Here is a 12,949-nt window from a genome sequence, read left to right as displayed (position 1 = left end):
AGGTTTGGGGCTGGGGACCCCCTGATGGGATTAGTGGCAGAGATCTGCGCTGTGAGGACACAGTGAGAAGGCAGCCATCTGCAAGCCAGGAAGAGAGCCCTCACTGTGGAGGTGAAGCGACCATCACCTCTATCTTGGCCTTACAGCCTCCCTAACTGTGAGAAGTAAATTCTTGCTGTTCAAGCTCCCAGGCTGTGCTGGGTTTGTGCAGCCCGAGTGGGCGAAGACAGAAGCTCCTGAAAAAATGTATTCACCCCCTGGCCGCCCCCCCCCCCCAAAAGAGGGAACAGATCAAGGAAGCAGAAAGCACATGTTCAGTAGACAGGTGTTACAAGAAGCGAAGGCTCAGGAGACAGCAATGGGCGGGCTGGCAGTGACAGCCAGAGCAGGAAGACAAAGGACCCAGAAGGAGTGGCTCCAAATGGAGCTGCAAACACGTCCGACAGGTCTGACCACACGGAAAATTCCGTCAAGAAGTCAGAAGGTGTGAAAAGATATACATGGTCAAAGTAAAACACAGGAGAGTTCTAGACTCCAGGAAGAACACTGAATTGTACAAAAAAGGAAACGTTAACTACAGTTTGCACTGGGCTCAGCAGTGAACAGAATGGAGAGAGAATAATGCCAGCACGCCGGGAAGGATTTCACCGGCCCCTGACAGCCGGACACACTGGGAGGATGGGGGCAGGAAGGAGGCAACACAGGCAGCAGGAACACAGGGCCGTCAGACCCGGAAGTAAAACACGGCTGAAGTTACTGGACTGAGGTGTCACGGCAATCAAGTCTAGATTTCATAGCCGAACTGGTTGTTTCCGGGCAGTGTGACAAGGGCGTAAGGAACAGGGACAGAGGCTGCTATTTTCTATCGTAAGCTTTTTTTGTACTACTCACTTTGAAAACCCATATGTTGGTCCCCAGTGCACTGCCTACGGGCATCAGCATGGGCCCCGCCAGGTAGTGTAAGCCTTGGGGGCAGGGCCATGGCAGGTTCACCCTCTCCTCCCCCCGGTTTGAGCAACGTGCTTTGCCCCCACACTTTTATTCTTTTTGGGAATACGGGTGCTAGAATTTCCTTTGTCCTGGATGCCATCTACTTATTCACTGGTCCTAAGAATTATTTAGCTTGTTGAGAAATCTTTCTGTATTTTATGATTAGCTCTCCCACCTGGTCTCAAGTCCTCCGTAAGTTAGACGATGTCATCAACGAAGTCAGCAGGCAAGTCGCTGTCCCAAATGTTGACGGGCTTAGAGTAAAAAAATCCTATCTTTCTTAGCCTGGGTTCCCCAGAAAGCACAGCCTGGCCTGCGGTCATTTATCTGGGAATTGTGACCCCAGGAGCAGGTGTGGAGGACGGGGCTGAAACGGGCTGGCAGGGTATGTTGACGGGGGGGCTGAGGTGGCCGCCAGGAAGGGCAGACTGACTCCTCCGTTCCACGGAGTCCCAGTGGGATCTTCTGAGGACTGCCCGCCCTGAGGGTGCAGGGTGGAGGCGGTTACCCACTGGCTTCTATCCTCTGCTGAGAAAGCAGGCCGGGGCGGGGGGGGGGTCACCCCCACCCCGAGGGACCTGCCTGAGGTGAGGCGGGGCTGGAGTCACAGGCGGCGTTAAGAGGATTTTAAAACGATGCACAACAGGCATCTAAACGCGACTGGAAACCGTGCTCCAGGCTGAGATTTAACGAGCGAACGTTCTCTGGAGGTCCACAGCGAGCCATCAAATTGCGCACCGAGCTGACCGCACTGTGCGTCCTGTCCACCAGGACACCGTGCCAGGCTCCATCAGCTGTCTGGATGAAGCCGGGATTTGCCTGTCCTGGCTTGACCACCCCGATGGAACAGTCCAAAAGGGAAATGGGGCTCAATCTGTGGCCTTTTTGGTCAATTCATGATAGGTTCCTAGCGATTACTATTCTTTTACTTTTATGAATAATTCATTCACACGTCTTACCTGGGATTGGGGCCACGCGCCCTACCCACAGGCTTTTTTTATTTTTTGAGGAATCTCGTTTTCTTTCATCTCTAGCCTGGGGCACAGACAGACCACTTTCCACAATTCCTCCAAGGTCACCGACAGCCTGGCAATCTGCTTTCTACACCCCTTATCACACTAGAACGTGATTCATCTGGATCAGAAAGTAAACTGGTTTAGCGCGGAGATTACCTTTCATAATCTCCACGCCCATCTCAGGGTTCAACTTCCTCCAATCACCATTTATTGCACTTTTCCCATTTTGAGGATCATTGTCCTTGACGTGGAAAAAGTTCAAAAGAAGCTGAAGACTTTTACTTCCTCTTTCTTGGCACCTGCAGCGTGAATCCCGAGCAACAGGCCGGCCTTCTCTTTCCTTCTGTCTTTTAACACAAGCAAGCCCTGTCCCCTCTGCACTTACGGATCTCAGTTCTGGTCCCCAGTTCACATGACCCTGGGTGGCCCCTCCTCATCACGCCCTTCCCTGAGCTTGCTTTTGATGAAACGCTCTTCGTTCTTTGTTTTCTGCGTGTTCTACAAACGTGTGCTTGGCAAACACTTATTTGGATGCCTGCCGTTCGCTCTCTCGTTGGCATTGCTAAAAATTATACTGACTGAAATAGTTTGAGCAAGAAAATAAAGTAGTGATGGATCATAATTGAATGGAACACCTGTATTTACAAATCTCTGCTGACATACAGGACCGAATAAAGAAATGGGATATTAATACTTTATTTGTATCAATCAGCTTACTACATAAGCTAACTTGGGCAGTTCCTGTGCCCCCAAGGAAGTGGAACACAACTCCTCACCCCGTACGTGTGGGCTGTGCCCAGTGGCTTCCTCCTCAGAGGGACAGCGGGGAAGTGGAGAAGCCTGATGAAGACGACCTGGGCCAGGTGACTGATGTTAAGGTCAATGGTGGTAAGACGTGCTAACAGTACGCACCCTTGATATGACGGGGTAAGAATGCCACTGTACCTCTGTGGTCTTCCTTCCTGAGCTCATAACCCCAGTCTGACCATGAGAAGAACATGAGGTCGGTGCCGACAGCAGGGTATCCTACAGAATGATCTGCCCAGCGCTCCTCAAAACCATTAAGGCCACAGAAGCAAAGGAAGTCTGGAAAAACTGCCACGGCCAAGGGGAGCCTAAGGAGAAATGATGACCAAATCTCCCAGAACCACCTCGGTGGGATCCTCGGACAGAAAAATGACATTAGGCCAAAAGTCCAGTGATAATCTCGTGAACCGTGACGAGCGTGTGCCACGTGGAGGGAAGATGGCAGAAACGTGGGGACCTGGGGATGGGGTGTCTGGGAGCTCCACACTCATTCCTTAGCTATTCCATGAATCCAAAACTCCTCTGAAAAAAACAAGTCTATTGAGAATGGTTACGTTTGTAGAGTGCTGCTAAAAAAAGAAATTACGTAGGGAAGGCCTACCTAATCCTTAATGCCCACCCCACCCCCCCCCCCGCCCCACTCTTGGGTGGCTGTCCCAGATGTGGCGTCTTGGGGAACCTGTCGCTGCTGCCTGGACGCATACTCTCTCCATGGCAACTTGCGGGGACCCCCAGAAGCAGCGTGCTAGCATCCGCCACAGGGTGCCTGGACCACGTGCCTCGGGCTACGTCGCCCTCTTCCTCTCCGCCTTAAAGCTTCTGCACAGAGGCTCGTCACCTCAACTTTCCACATGCCACCTCCTGGTCCACGACCTTGACGACACTGCGCCGACTGGATCTGACGGGCAGAAGGCGGCAACACTTCGGACGCCTCAGTGACGCGGAAGGAAACGAGACGGGGAGTTTTTGGGGGGCGGGGGGGGGAGGCCGGAGCATCAGCCACAGCTCCTCCCGGTGGAATTCAAGGGGCTGCCCGGCACGCGCCCTGCCAGCCGCACACGGCTGGGGAGGTTTCTGGAAGCAACGTGCACGTGTGAGTGGCTAACTCTGACACACTGGCTGAGTCGCCCATAGAAGCTGTCTTCCGGTGACCGGAGCAAGTCCAGGCTCCTCGTGCACACGGGCCCGTCACCGGCAAAGTCAACACCAGGGATCCTGCCCGAAGCCCCGTCAGGTGTCGCAGGAGAGCCACAGGGCACCCGCCCAGGGTGTGGAAGAGCAGCCGTGAAAACCCACCCCCTCTCCCGCAGCCAGTCGCTTTCGTGCTGAGAAACCGCCCCCGGCTTGCCGCTCGGCCCCGGTGGAGACGGAAAGAGGACCCGCGATGCCCGGCGACCGTGCCGCCCGAGCGCCCGTGACCGGGTGTCATCTGACCGTCCAGCCACGCTGCCGAGCGTGCGCCACGGCCACCAGCCGGCAAGTGGACATGGCGTGTCGGGGACGGAGCCTGCGTGCCTCCCCTTCCTCGGTCCACACCCGCGGTCTGGCGGCGCTCCCGAGGAGGGAAGAAACGGCTCGCTTTCCGGACGTGCCCCGCGGCAGGCTGGCCCCAGCTGGGGGCACAGCGGTGGCAGGGACCGCTCCACCCGGGGCAGCCCCGGGACAGTGGGGACCGCCGGCCCCGAGCGGGCAGAGCTGCGGGCTGTCGTTGTGGTCTCCACTGTGCCAGGACGGCGACGCCCGGATGCGGGTCCCCCGTTCACGCTAGCTCGAAGTGGGGATTCTGCAGAACCCAACCACGGGAACCCGAGCGGGCTTCTCAGAGACCGACGGTGGGGGCTGAACCCGTGTCCCAGACTGTTCTTTCCCCTCCCCTGGGGGCAGCCTTTCATTCATCTGAACCTTCTCCATGTGTCTGTTCTGTCTCCCACGCCTGTCTGCGCCTAGGGGTTACGACTCTGATACCGTGTACCCTCAGAATAACATGGTCATGATACATGTATGATTCTGCAACTTGCTTTTTTTTTAGTTAAAAATATACTCTTTTTTTGAAAGTTTATTTACTTATTTTGAGAGGGAGGGAGAGAGAGGTGGGTGGGAGGGCGGAGGGAGGGAGGGAGAGAGGTGGGAGGGGGAGGGGGGAAGAGGGGGAGAGGGAGGGACGGAGGGAGGGAGGGAGAGAGAGAGAGAGAGAGAGAGAATATGAATCCTAAGCAGGCTCCACACCATCAGCACGGAGCCCTGTGCCGGGCTCAAACTCACGAACTGGGAAATCGGGACCTGAGCCGAAATCAAGACTCGGACACTTAACCGACTGAGCCACCCAAATGCCCCTTAAAAATATATTTTTGACAAACACTTTTTCTATTCTTCTTACCGGCTACATGGTGTTCTATGAGACGCCCATCCCAGGATTTACTGACCCCCCCCCTCAGTGAGGAGACGTGGTTGTTTCTGGCACTCTCTCTTCTGGCCATCTCTCTACTACGTGCCCTGCTCCCGAGATGGATCGACGACTACCACTGCCATCTGTGTCTACAGAATACTCTGCTCCGACCTTTCAAATGCTTGCTTAACTTTGCTCTCCCCGTGACAGCCCCCCCCCCTCCCCTGGTGACAAATTTTAGCTCCTTCAGAGCCGAGGGCCTCACAGGATTCGTGGCTTGCAGGGGATGATGCGCACAGCTTCCATTAATTAGGAAGGTGATCTCACTGGATCAGTGACCTCTGACAACCCACAAAACATCCCGTTTTTCAAGTATCGCTCACTCGGCTCAATTTTATTTTTCAACGTTTATTTATTTTTGGGACAGAGAGAGACAGAGCATGAACGGGGGAGGGGCAGAGAGAGAGGGAGACACAGAATCGGAAACAGGCTCCAGGCTCTGAGCCATCAGCCAAGAGCCCGACGCGGGGCTCAAACTCACGGACCACGAGATCGTGACCTGGCTGAAGTCGGATGCTTAACTGACTGCGCCACCCAGGCACCCCTCGGCTCAATTTTAAATTCAGGAGAAAGTCAACTCCTTGACAAGGGAAAAGCCGAGCAGGAGGGAAAGCAGATACAGGTCTTATCAGCCATCACTTACTTTTCTGTTGGTGGAAAACCCAGGGTCAGGGATGGGGTTCTTGGAAAAGTAACACGCCTTTTGGGGAGTGGGAACAAGGGGGAGGTGGGGTGATCTAGCAGGGGTTTATTTTGGGAACTGAGAATTCCCAGCTCTGTTCCTACTGAAATGTGCAGTTACAGCAGCAGAGACTGAGTTTCCTGAAGTTACTGTCTGCCAGGCTCCCTGGATGGTAGCGTAGCAGACGCCTCCCTGTCTTCGCCGTGTCAAAGAATCAGAGGGTCTTAGGGTTCAGAAGCAACCTTGAAGGTTACCTGGTCTGAAGCGAATACAGCTAAGTCACAGGATAGAAGATCAGGTTACAGAAATCAGCTGTAGTTCTAGATGATGACAAAAACACAGCTGGAAATGACATTACACAAGAACAAGCCGTTTTCACGTTCCTGAGTCCTGCGTAGCCCGCACCGAATGTGGATAAAGTGGCCACAAGACACCAGGTGTCGTCTGACGAGCCACAGGGACAAGTTGCTGGGAGGGACAACCAGGCGGCGGGAGGGACGAGGAGAGTTCCGGAGCGTGGGGCAGAGCCGGCCCCGTCTGGGCACATATCTCCCGGGATGGCCCTGGACGAAGTGACAGAGGCTGGGGCACCTTCCCCCTACCTGAGCTCCGTGGGGGGGCCAGCTCACACCTTTGCCTGCGACCCGCCTGGAAGGGCTTCTGCTTTCCCGAGTTCCCCCCTCTGGTCCCCTGGGAGCCCACCAATTCCTGGCTCGGTGGCTGCTTCTGGGAGCACAAGCGAAGACACTCCTTTGTAAAGATTTATGCACAAATACGCACACTAGATACCTATGTGTGTATATACTTATCACATTGGATGTAATCTGATCATTATGTCGACTGTATTGTCCAGGACTTTTCACGCATGATTAGGTCACATTGGTACAAAATTAGCTGCGACAAGCACACTTTTAATACCAAAATGATCGGGTTCAAAATTTTTCTACTAAAAGAGACCAACAGAGCTCTCTCTCAAGAGATGATCTACCTTAGTCCTTTTTTTCTTTTTAACCAGTATTATTTCAAATTAATTTATTGTACATTCTACTATGTAACTAAGAGAAAAGCTCGGGGTATCCTGAGGGAGGATAGTTTAGTTTAATGGTTAATAGCTCAGGCTCTAACATGCGAGACAGACCCCGCCTCTTACCAGCTGTGTGGACTAAGTTATTGAATTCTAGAATCTATGGATTAAACTGTTCATTTAAGCTCTTTGACTCCAGAACGATCGCCCTCATCTGGAGGAAGAGAGCGGTTTATGGCACGTTCTTTCCACGGCTGCCACGGGGACCGAGAACGCGGACGACAGCAATGTGCGGGCACGACACACCACGTGCGGAGCGTGGGGTGTCGCTGGGCTTGTCCCCGAGGTGGAGGCATGCCAGCCGTCCGTGCGAATGGTGCACACTTACTTGTAACGTTGTATCAAACACCACAAGCTTTGAACTGGTGGGAACGATGTCGTAACACTTGTGTGACCTCATGAAGCGCATGTAGACGCCACTCTCTGAGTCTTCTGCTGAAAAGGAAAGAAAAAAGGCAGATGTCAGTAGTGACAAAGGACTTCCTCATCAGCTGAAGATTACGTATGAGAGACCTGCAGCTACCAGACTTCATGGAAACCGTGAGTGGTCTGCCGCGTAAGAGTGAGAAGGCAAAGACGTTCACTCGTGCTGATTCTTTCTGTTCAACACTGCTGGACGCCCTCACCGGTACGGAAAGGCAAAGAGAAAACCAAAGGCGTACGGACGGCACTGGAGAAAGAAAAACTGTATCTGCAGACTGTATGATTTTTTTTTTACACAGAAAGTACCAAAGAATCTACAAAAAGTTCCCAGGCCTAAAAAAAAAAAAAATGAGGTTAGCAAGGTCACGATACAGCGTTAATGAAAACAAACATGTAACTTACAAACAAATACATAATCTACATAATTGCTCAGTGGAAACATGGATCTACACAGGGAGACAAAGCGCTGAAAACAGTAACTATGTGGCCATGTACGCAGATTATTTAAATCTTCATAAATGTTAATTGACAGTTGGTGAAAGGGACGGCAGTGATTCCTGGGGGGTTACGGCACATTCGTACCGTGGGGGGTACGGCGTATTTGTACGTGAACTGCCCGCCACCACCATCCAACCGATGATGCAGAAATCTGGGCTTCCTCCTTGTCCCGCCGCCTCCTCCACCCTCACCCATTTGTCACGACTCACTGCAGAGTTTACCACAAATGTCTCCTAATCCGTCCACGTCCCTCTACCTCCACGGCTGCTGGCCTGGCTCCGACAAACGCCCTAACTTCCTGACTGGTCTCTCTGCTTTTGGTCTCGTTCTCTTCAACGGCTGCCCACACCGCGCCCAGAATGGATTCGGTCACGTCACCCCTCTGCTGAAAACACTTCAACGGCTTTCAGGAAAGACAAAATCCTTCAAGACCCGGCCTGAAAGACGCATCCCCTCCGGATCCCCAGCCTTGTCTGCCAAGTGCCTGCGCCCCAGTGTCCCCGCAGCTGCGAGGCCTTCTCTTAGTCCCTCCTAAATGCGACGCTCTCTCCTTCTACAGGAGCTTCAACCACCCTCTCCTCCGTCTTCAACACTCTGCCCATCTCTTCTTGGCCCCGTGAAATCCTCTCGCGCTAGAGCTCAGCTCGAGGACACGACGGGGAAGTTGCGGAACTGGAATTTAGACCCGGATGCCCTCTAGATTCCAAAGCTGTGATCCCAGCCGGGGTGATGGATCGCCCGCCGCCCCCGCCGGCAGCGGCCTTGCTCCTAACCTGTCCTCACGGTTCAGCTCTAAGTAGAGACCTCCGAGAGACTTCTCTGACAACTTCGCTCAGCCCACACTGATCTGTACATTTGGGGAAGATTAAAACTACCTGGGGGGAAAAATTACTTTATTGTATTTAGGAATGAGCAAAAGAAGTGTTCAACAGCATGACACTGAGCAAGTTCCTCGACTGTGGAAGGAGCCCTTGGTATTCTGGTATTTCCTACTATCATAAACGCTCAGTATATGCCGCCTGGTTTGCCAATTTCGTGACAAACCACGTGAACACCCCCAAATCTCTGTGTTCACTCCTGACCCCTCTCCCAGGTACCATACTTCGTAATTCTACCATTCCCGTCACCTCCCGGCCAGCTCCCTCCTCCAGTATCTCCCCTCCTGCGCGTGGGATAGTCCGGCGTCTTGGTCTGGCGTTCACGAGCCTCCGTGGTCTGGCTTCTCTGTTTTCCCGCCTCACGTCCCCACATCAGCAAGCGGCTCCCTGACAAGTTCCCTGCCGGATTTAGTCTCACTTTCTGGCTTGTCTGTTCCGCTTTAACTTCAACGTCTTTCTCTACTTTTCCTTGTCCCGTTTCAGCCCAGCCTCAGATGCCAAATTATCCACAAAACAGGTGAACGTCTGAGTGTTCACTACGGGCTAAGGATTTTTATATTGTACGCTAAGTGTTACAATCAATTACCTCCTTCAATTTATAGAACGACTCTGAGGGCAAACGCCTTAATTTCTTCGCTCTGCACACGAGCCGACGGGAGGTGAGGAGGGGCTGAGGAACTGGCCTAGAGTCAGCACTTAGAAGTAACCAAAGAGGGATCCAAATCCACGTCCGAGAGAGACCCCGACGCGTCTCAAGAGAACTCCGCAGTTTCAACTATGCACGCACGCACGCACGTCCGACCGACGCCCGGGACGTGCTATGGTCCACACCCTGTGTCCCCGCTGAGACATAAAGATGAACAGCACAGGCGCAGTCTCTGTCCCCCATGCTCACGCGCTGGTGGAGAAGGAGGGCACCTGGACAGACGCCGCGTGGCAGGAGAAACCCTGGACCGCGTGAGGTCACGCGGGCGCACAATCCCCCCAGGGCCACAAAGGCAAGGAAGTCTAACCCCCTCCCCTTCTGAAGGCGTACCGACGTCCACCTGGGTTTCTCATCGGCTGTCCCTTTACAGCTCGTTCTCGGCGATCCGTGCAGCCCGAATACTCTCCTCCTTCTGGGGCGCTCCCTCCTTCGAACGACCGGGATCTTACTCATCCACTGCCTTTGTTCATTCAGCGAGTAACTACCGCGTGCGGTCTCAGTGTGGGTTCTCCCGGAGCGGGTCAGTTCGGATTTGCACGAGGCTTCTCTCATGACCTTGGTCTCGGGGTTATGTGTTTTGGGCAGAAGACCGACCGCAAGGTAAGGCGCCATCTCGCCCCACCGCATCAACGGCACCTGCCGTCGACACGACTTCCCACGTGGCTCGGTAGCGTCTGTCGGTTTCTCTCCAGCGGTGACTTTCTCCTCCTTCCGCGCGGCAGCCTTTGCGAGGAAGTCTGCACGCGCGGCCCACATTCAAAGGGTCAGGCGTTATGGGCCACCTCCTCGAGGGGAGGGCATCTACCTGAATTACTCAGAACTCTTCTGCACGGGACTATCTACCTGTCTGTATCAGCATGGATTCCTAACGTTCATTTTATACTCTGACTTACAAACCTACACCGCACGGGGAGGGGTGAGGAAGGCCGCGGGGCGCCCACCCTCCCCGCCGGCGGATGTGTGCGTGGCTGGGGAGCAGGCTCCACGTCCAGACGGCCTCCCGCCCCGGCTCTGATGCCCCGCGGGCGCCCCCAGGACTTCCCTGCTCACACACACGGCCTCCACGTCAGCGGGGAGTTTGTGGAGAGCTGGGCTCGCTGAGCTCTTTCTCCGTGCGTGCTGCCTCGGCCGGCGGTGGTGGCGCGACGGCGGCTCCCCCGGTCCCTGCCCCAACACACACCAGCCTCCGCGACAGGAGAGACGCGTCTCCTCCGTCACCAGTGTCTTTCATCAGTATGGCGCTTCTGTGACGGTTCACGAGCCGGTAAGGCAACGACGAACAAACTGTCACCAGAAGTCCACGCGTTATTCAGCAGGCCCTAGTTTTTCTTCCCCCCCAGGACGGCACAGGACATTCAGCCCTGGCTCGTCAGGCCTCTCGGCTGAGGGTTTTGAGAAGGACCTACAACATTTTAAAAATTTTTATGTATTTTTTTACTCAGAGAGCGTGAGTGCACGGATGAGTGAGCGGGGAAGGGGCAGAGAGAGGGGGAGAGAGAGAATCCCAAGCAGGCCCTAGGCGGTCAGCACAGAGCCCGACACGGGGCTCAAACCCACAAACCGCGAGATCATGACCTGAGCTGAAGTCAAGAGTCGGACACGTAACCGGCTGAGTCACCCAGGGGCCCAAACGTTTTTTTTAAATGTGAGAAGCTTGGCCAAAGAAAGCAAGATGTTAAATATATAAAGCACATTATGACAAAATTTGATCCTGTAATAAGGACAGATTATTACTGTTGCGATAAAACGGCATGAATAACAAAAGTATTCGTAACTTAAGTTAGGAAAATCAAGCAAAATATTATAAAACGTCGTGGTTTCCCTCCACGGAGTGTAAACTTTCAGATCATCGGCAGCACCACTCGTATTATTTACGCTCTGATGAAGTCTCCAATCTCAAGTGAAGAAAGAAATGGGATGAAACAGAAAGTAAGAGGGCTGTGGAATTAAAGTAAAAAGAAAAAAACCCCAAACCCAAGACCATTCAACGAGAACAGGTTGTCTGGAACGCGTGATTCAAGTTCTCGAGAACGCGAGGAGTTCGGACTCCCACTACTCGCAGGGAGCCCGGGGTTACGACGGCATCGGTGTCCCGTTCCTCATTCCTGGCCCTGCTGTTCCAGGTCGTCCCGGCACGGGACCAGAATTACGGAGCATCACGCTGGCGCTTGAGTTACTGGGTCTGGAAGGACCCCTCCTCCGAGGACGCGCTGACCTACCGCTGGCCGAGCGGCTGCCGAAGGGGACTGCTGGGAAGCAGAAACTGGGGTGAGGGGTTCGATTTCTGAAGGTTAAGGAAAGAATTCGAAGAACGCAGCAACTAAGTGTAAACGCGACCGCACACACGCGGGGTGGGAAAGCGTGAAAGCCAGCATTTCCTAGGGCAGGTCCGACTCCGTCCCCCCGACAAGCCCTCGCTACCTCACGACACGCTACACGTCGTCGCACAGCACAGGGTCTCCACCACCTGACCCCATTCCCCCCTCCCGGCCTCCTCTCCGACCACGCCCTCCGGGAATCGTCCACTCTCAGGCCGGACTGACCCTCCCTTCCAAAGGATTCTGTGAAGTGTGGGAAGTTCAGCCCGGGGAATGCACTCCTTGGGCTCCCGCCTCTGCTCTGCGCTGTCCTGTATCCTGGAAGCGCGCTCTGCCATCCTGTGTTTGGCCCACTGAAATCCCACCTGCCTTCTGGCAGCTGAATAGTGGCTCCCCAAAATCTGTGCCCAGCTGGAACATCAGAACGAGACTTTGTATTTGGAGTCAGGGCCTCTGCGAGTGAAATGACAGCAAGGAACGGGAGATGAGACCGGCCTAGATTAGGTTGGGCCCTAAATCCAAAGACCAAGACCTATAAACCACAGAAGACGAGACACAGATGGAGGCGGCCACGGGAGGACGAGGCAGGGGCTGAGTCATGCAGCCACGGGCCAAGGGCCGCCAAGGACTGGGGGCGACCCCTAGAAGCTAGGAGAGTCGAGGACAATCACCTTGAATGAAGTTCTATCGTTCTAAGCTGCTATGTTTGTGACGGGGGCCTCAGAAAACTAACGTAGCTTCAAAGCTCAGTTCAAGGACCCGGAACACCTTCCGTGAAGCGTTCAAGTCGGAAGTAATTGCTCCTTTTAACATTCCCATTAGTGCTCTGTGAGCAATTAGCTTCTGGAGTCGTGGTACGCCTTGTACTAAAGTTACAGGTCTGCTTTCCTTTTAGATGGTAGCTTTGTGAGACACCGGACAGGCCTCCAGCAAGTTCCCAGGAGGTGTCAGGACAGGCTCGCACCTGCTGAATGGCAGAAAGACTCATGAGTAAAATGCGGAGGACAAAGTATGAGTCCAGGATTACTGTATTGCCTATCTATCCTCGGAGACAGAGACAGACACAGAGAGACAGAGCAGGGGAGGGTCAGAGACAGAGTG

General features: G+C 54.0%; 1 protein-coding gene across 8 annotated transcripts in view; it reads right to left on the bottom strand.

The window, feature by feature from the left end:
* Positions 1-12,949, bottom strand: part of PRKAG2 (protein kinase AMP-activated non-catalytic subunit gamma 2) — a 258,651-nt gene that overhangs the window by 32,142 nt on the left and 213,560 nt on the right. For 5 of the 8 annotated variants that reach the window (XM_086685881.1, XM_086685901.1, XM_086685908.1 and 2 more), the window contains one exon: positions 7,354-7,460. In XM_086685881.1, the coding sequence (XP_086542007.1) occupies positions 7,354-7,460 (107 nt within the window). The remainder of the gene's footprint in view (positions 1-7,353; positions 7,461-12,949) is intronic. The other 3 variants (XM_086685892.1, XM_086685928.1, XM_086685938.1) reach the window with 1 other exon arrangement.

Source organism: Puma concolor, chromosome A2 (assembly GCF_028749965.1).
Source record: "Puma concolor isolate L17-30 chromosome A2, mPumCon1.1.hap2, whole genome shotgun sequence".
NCBI lineage: Eukaryota > Metazoa > Chordata > Mammalia > Carnivora > Felidae > Puma > Puma concolor.
The sequence above is the reverse complement of the archived record's forward strand: the minus strand, read 5'-3'. Positions and strand labels throughout refer to the sequence as shown.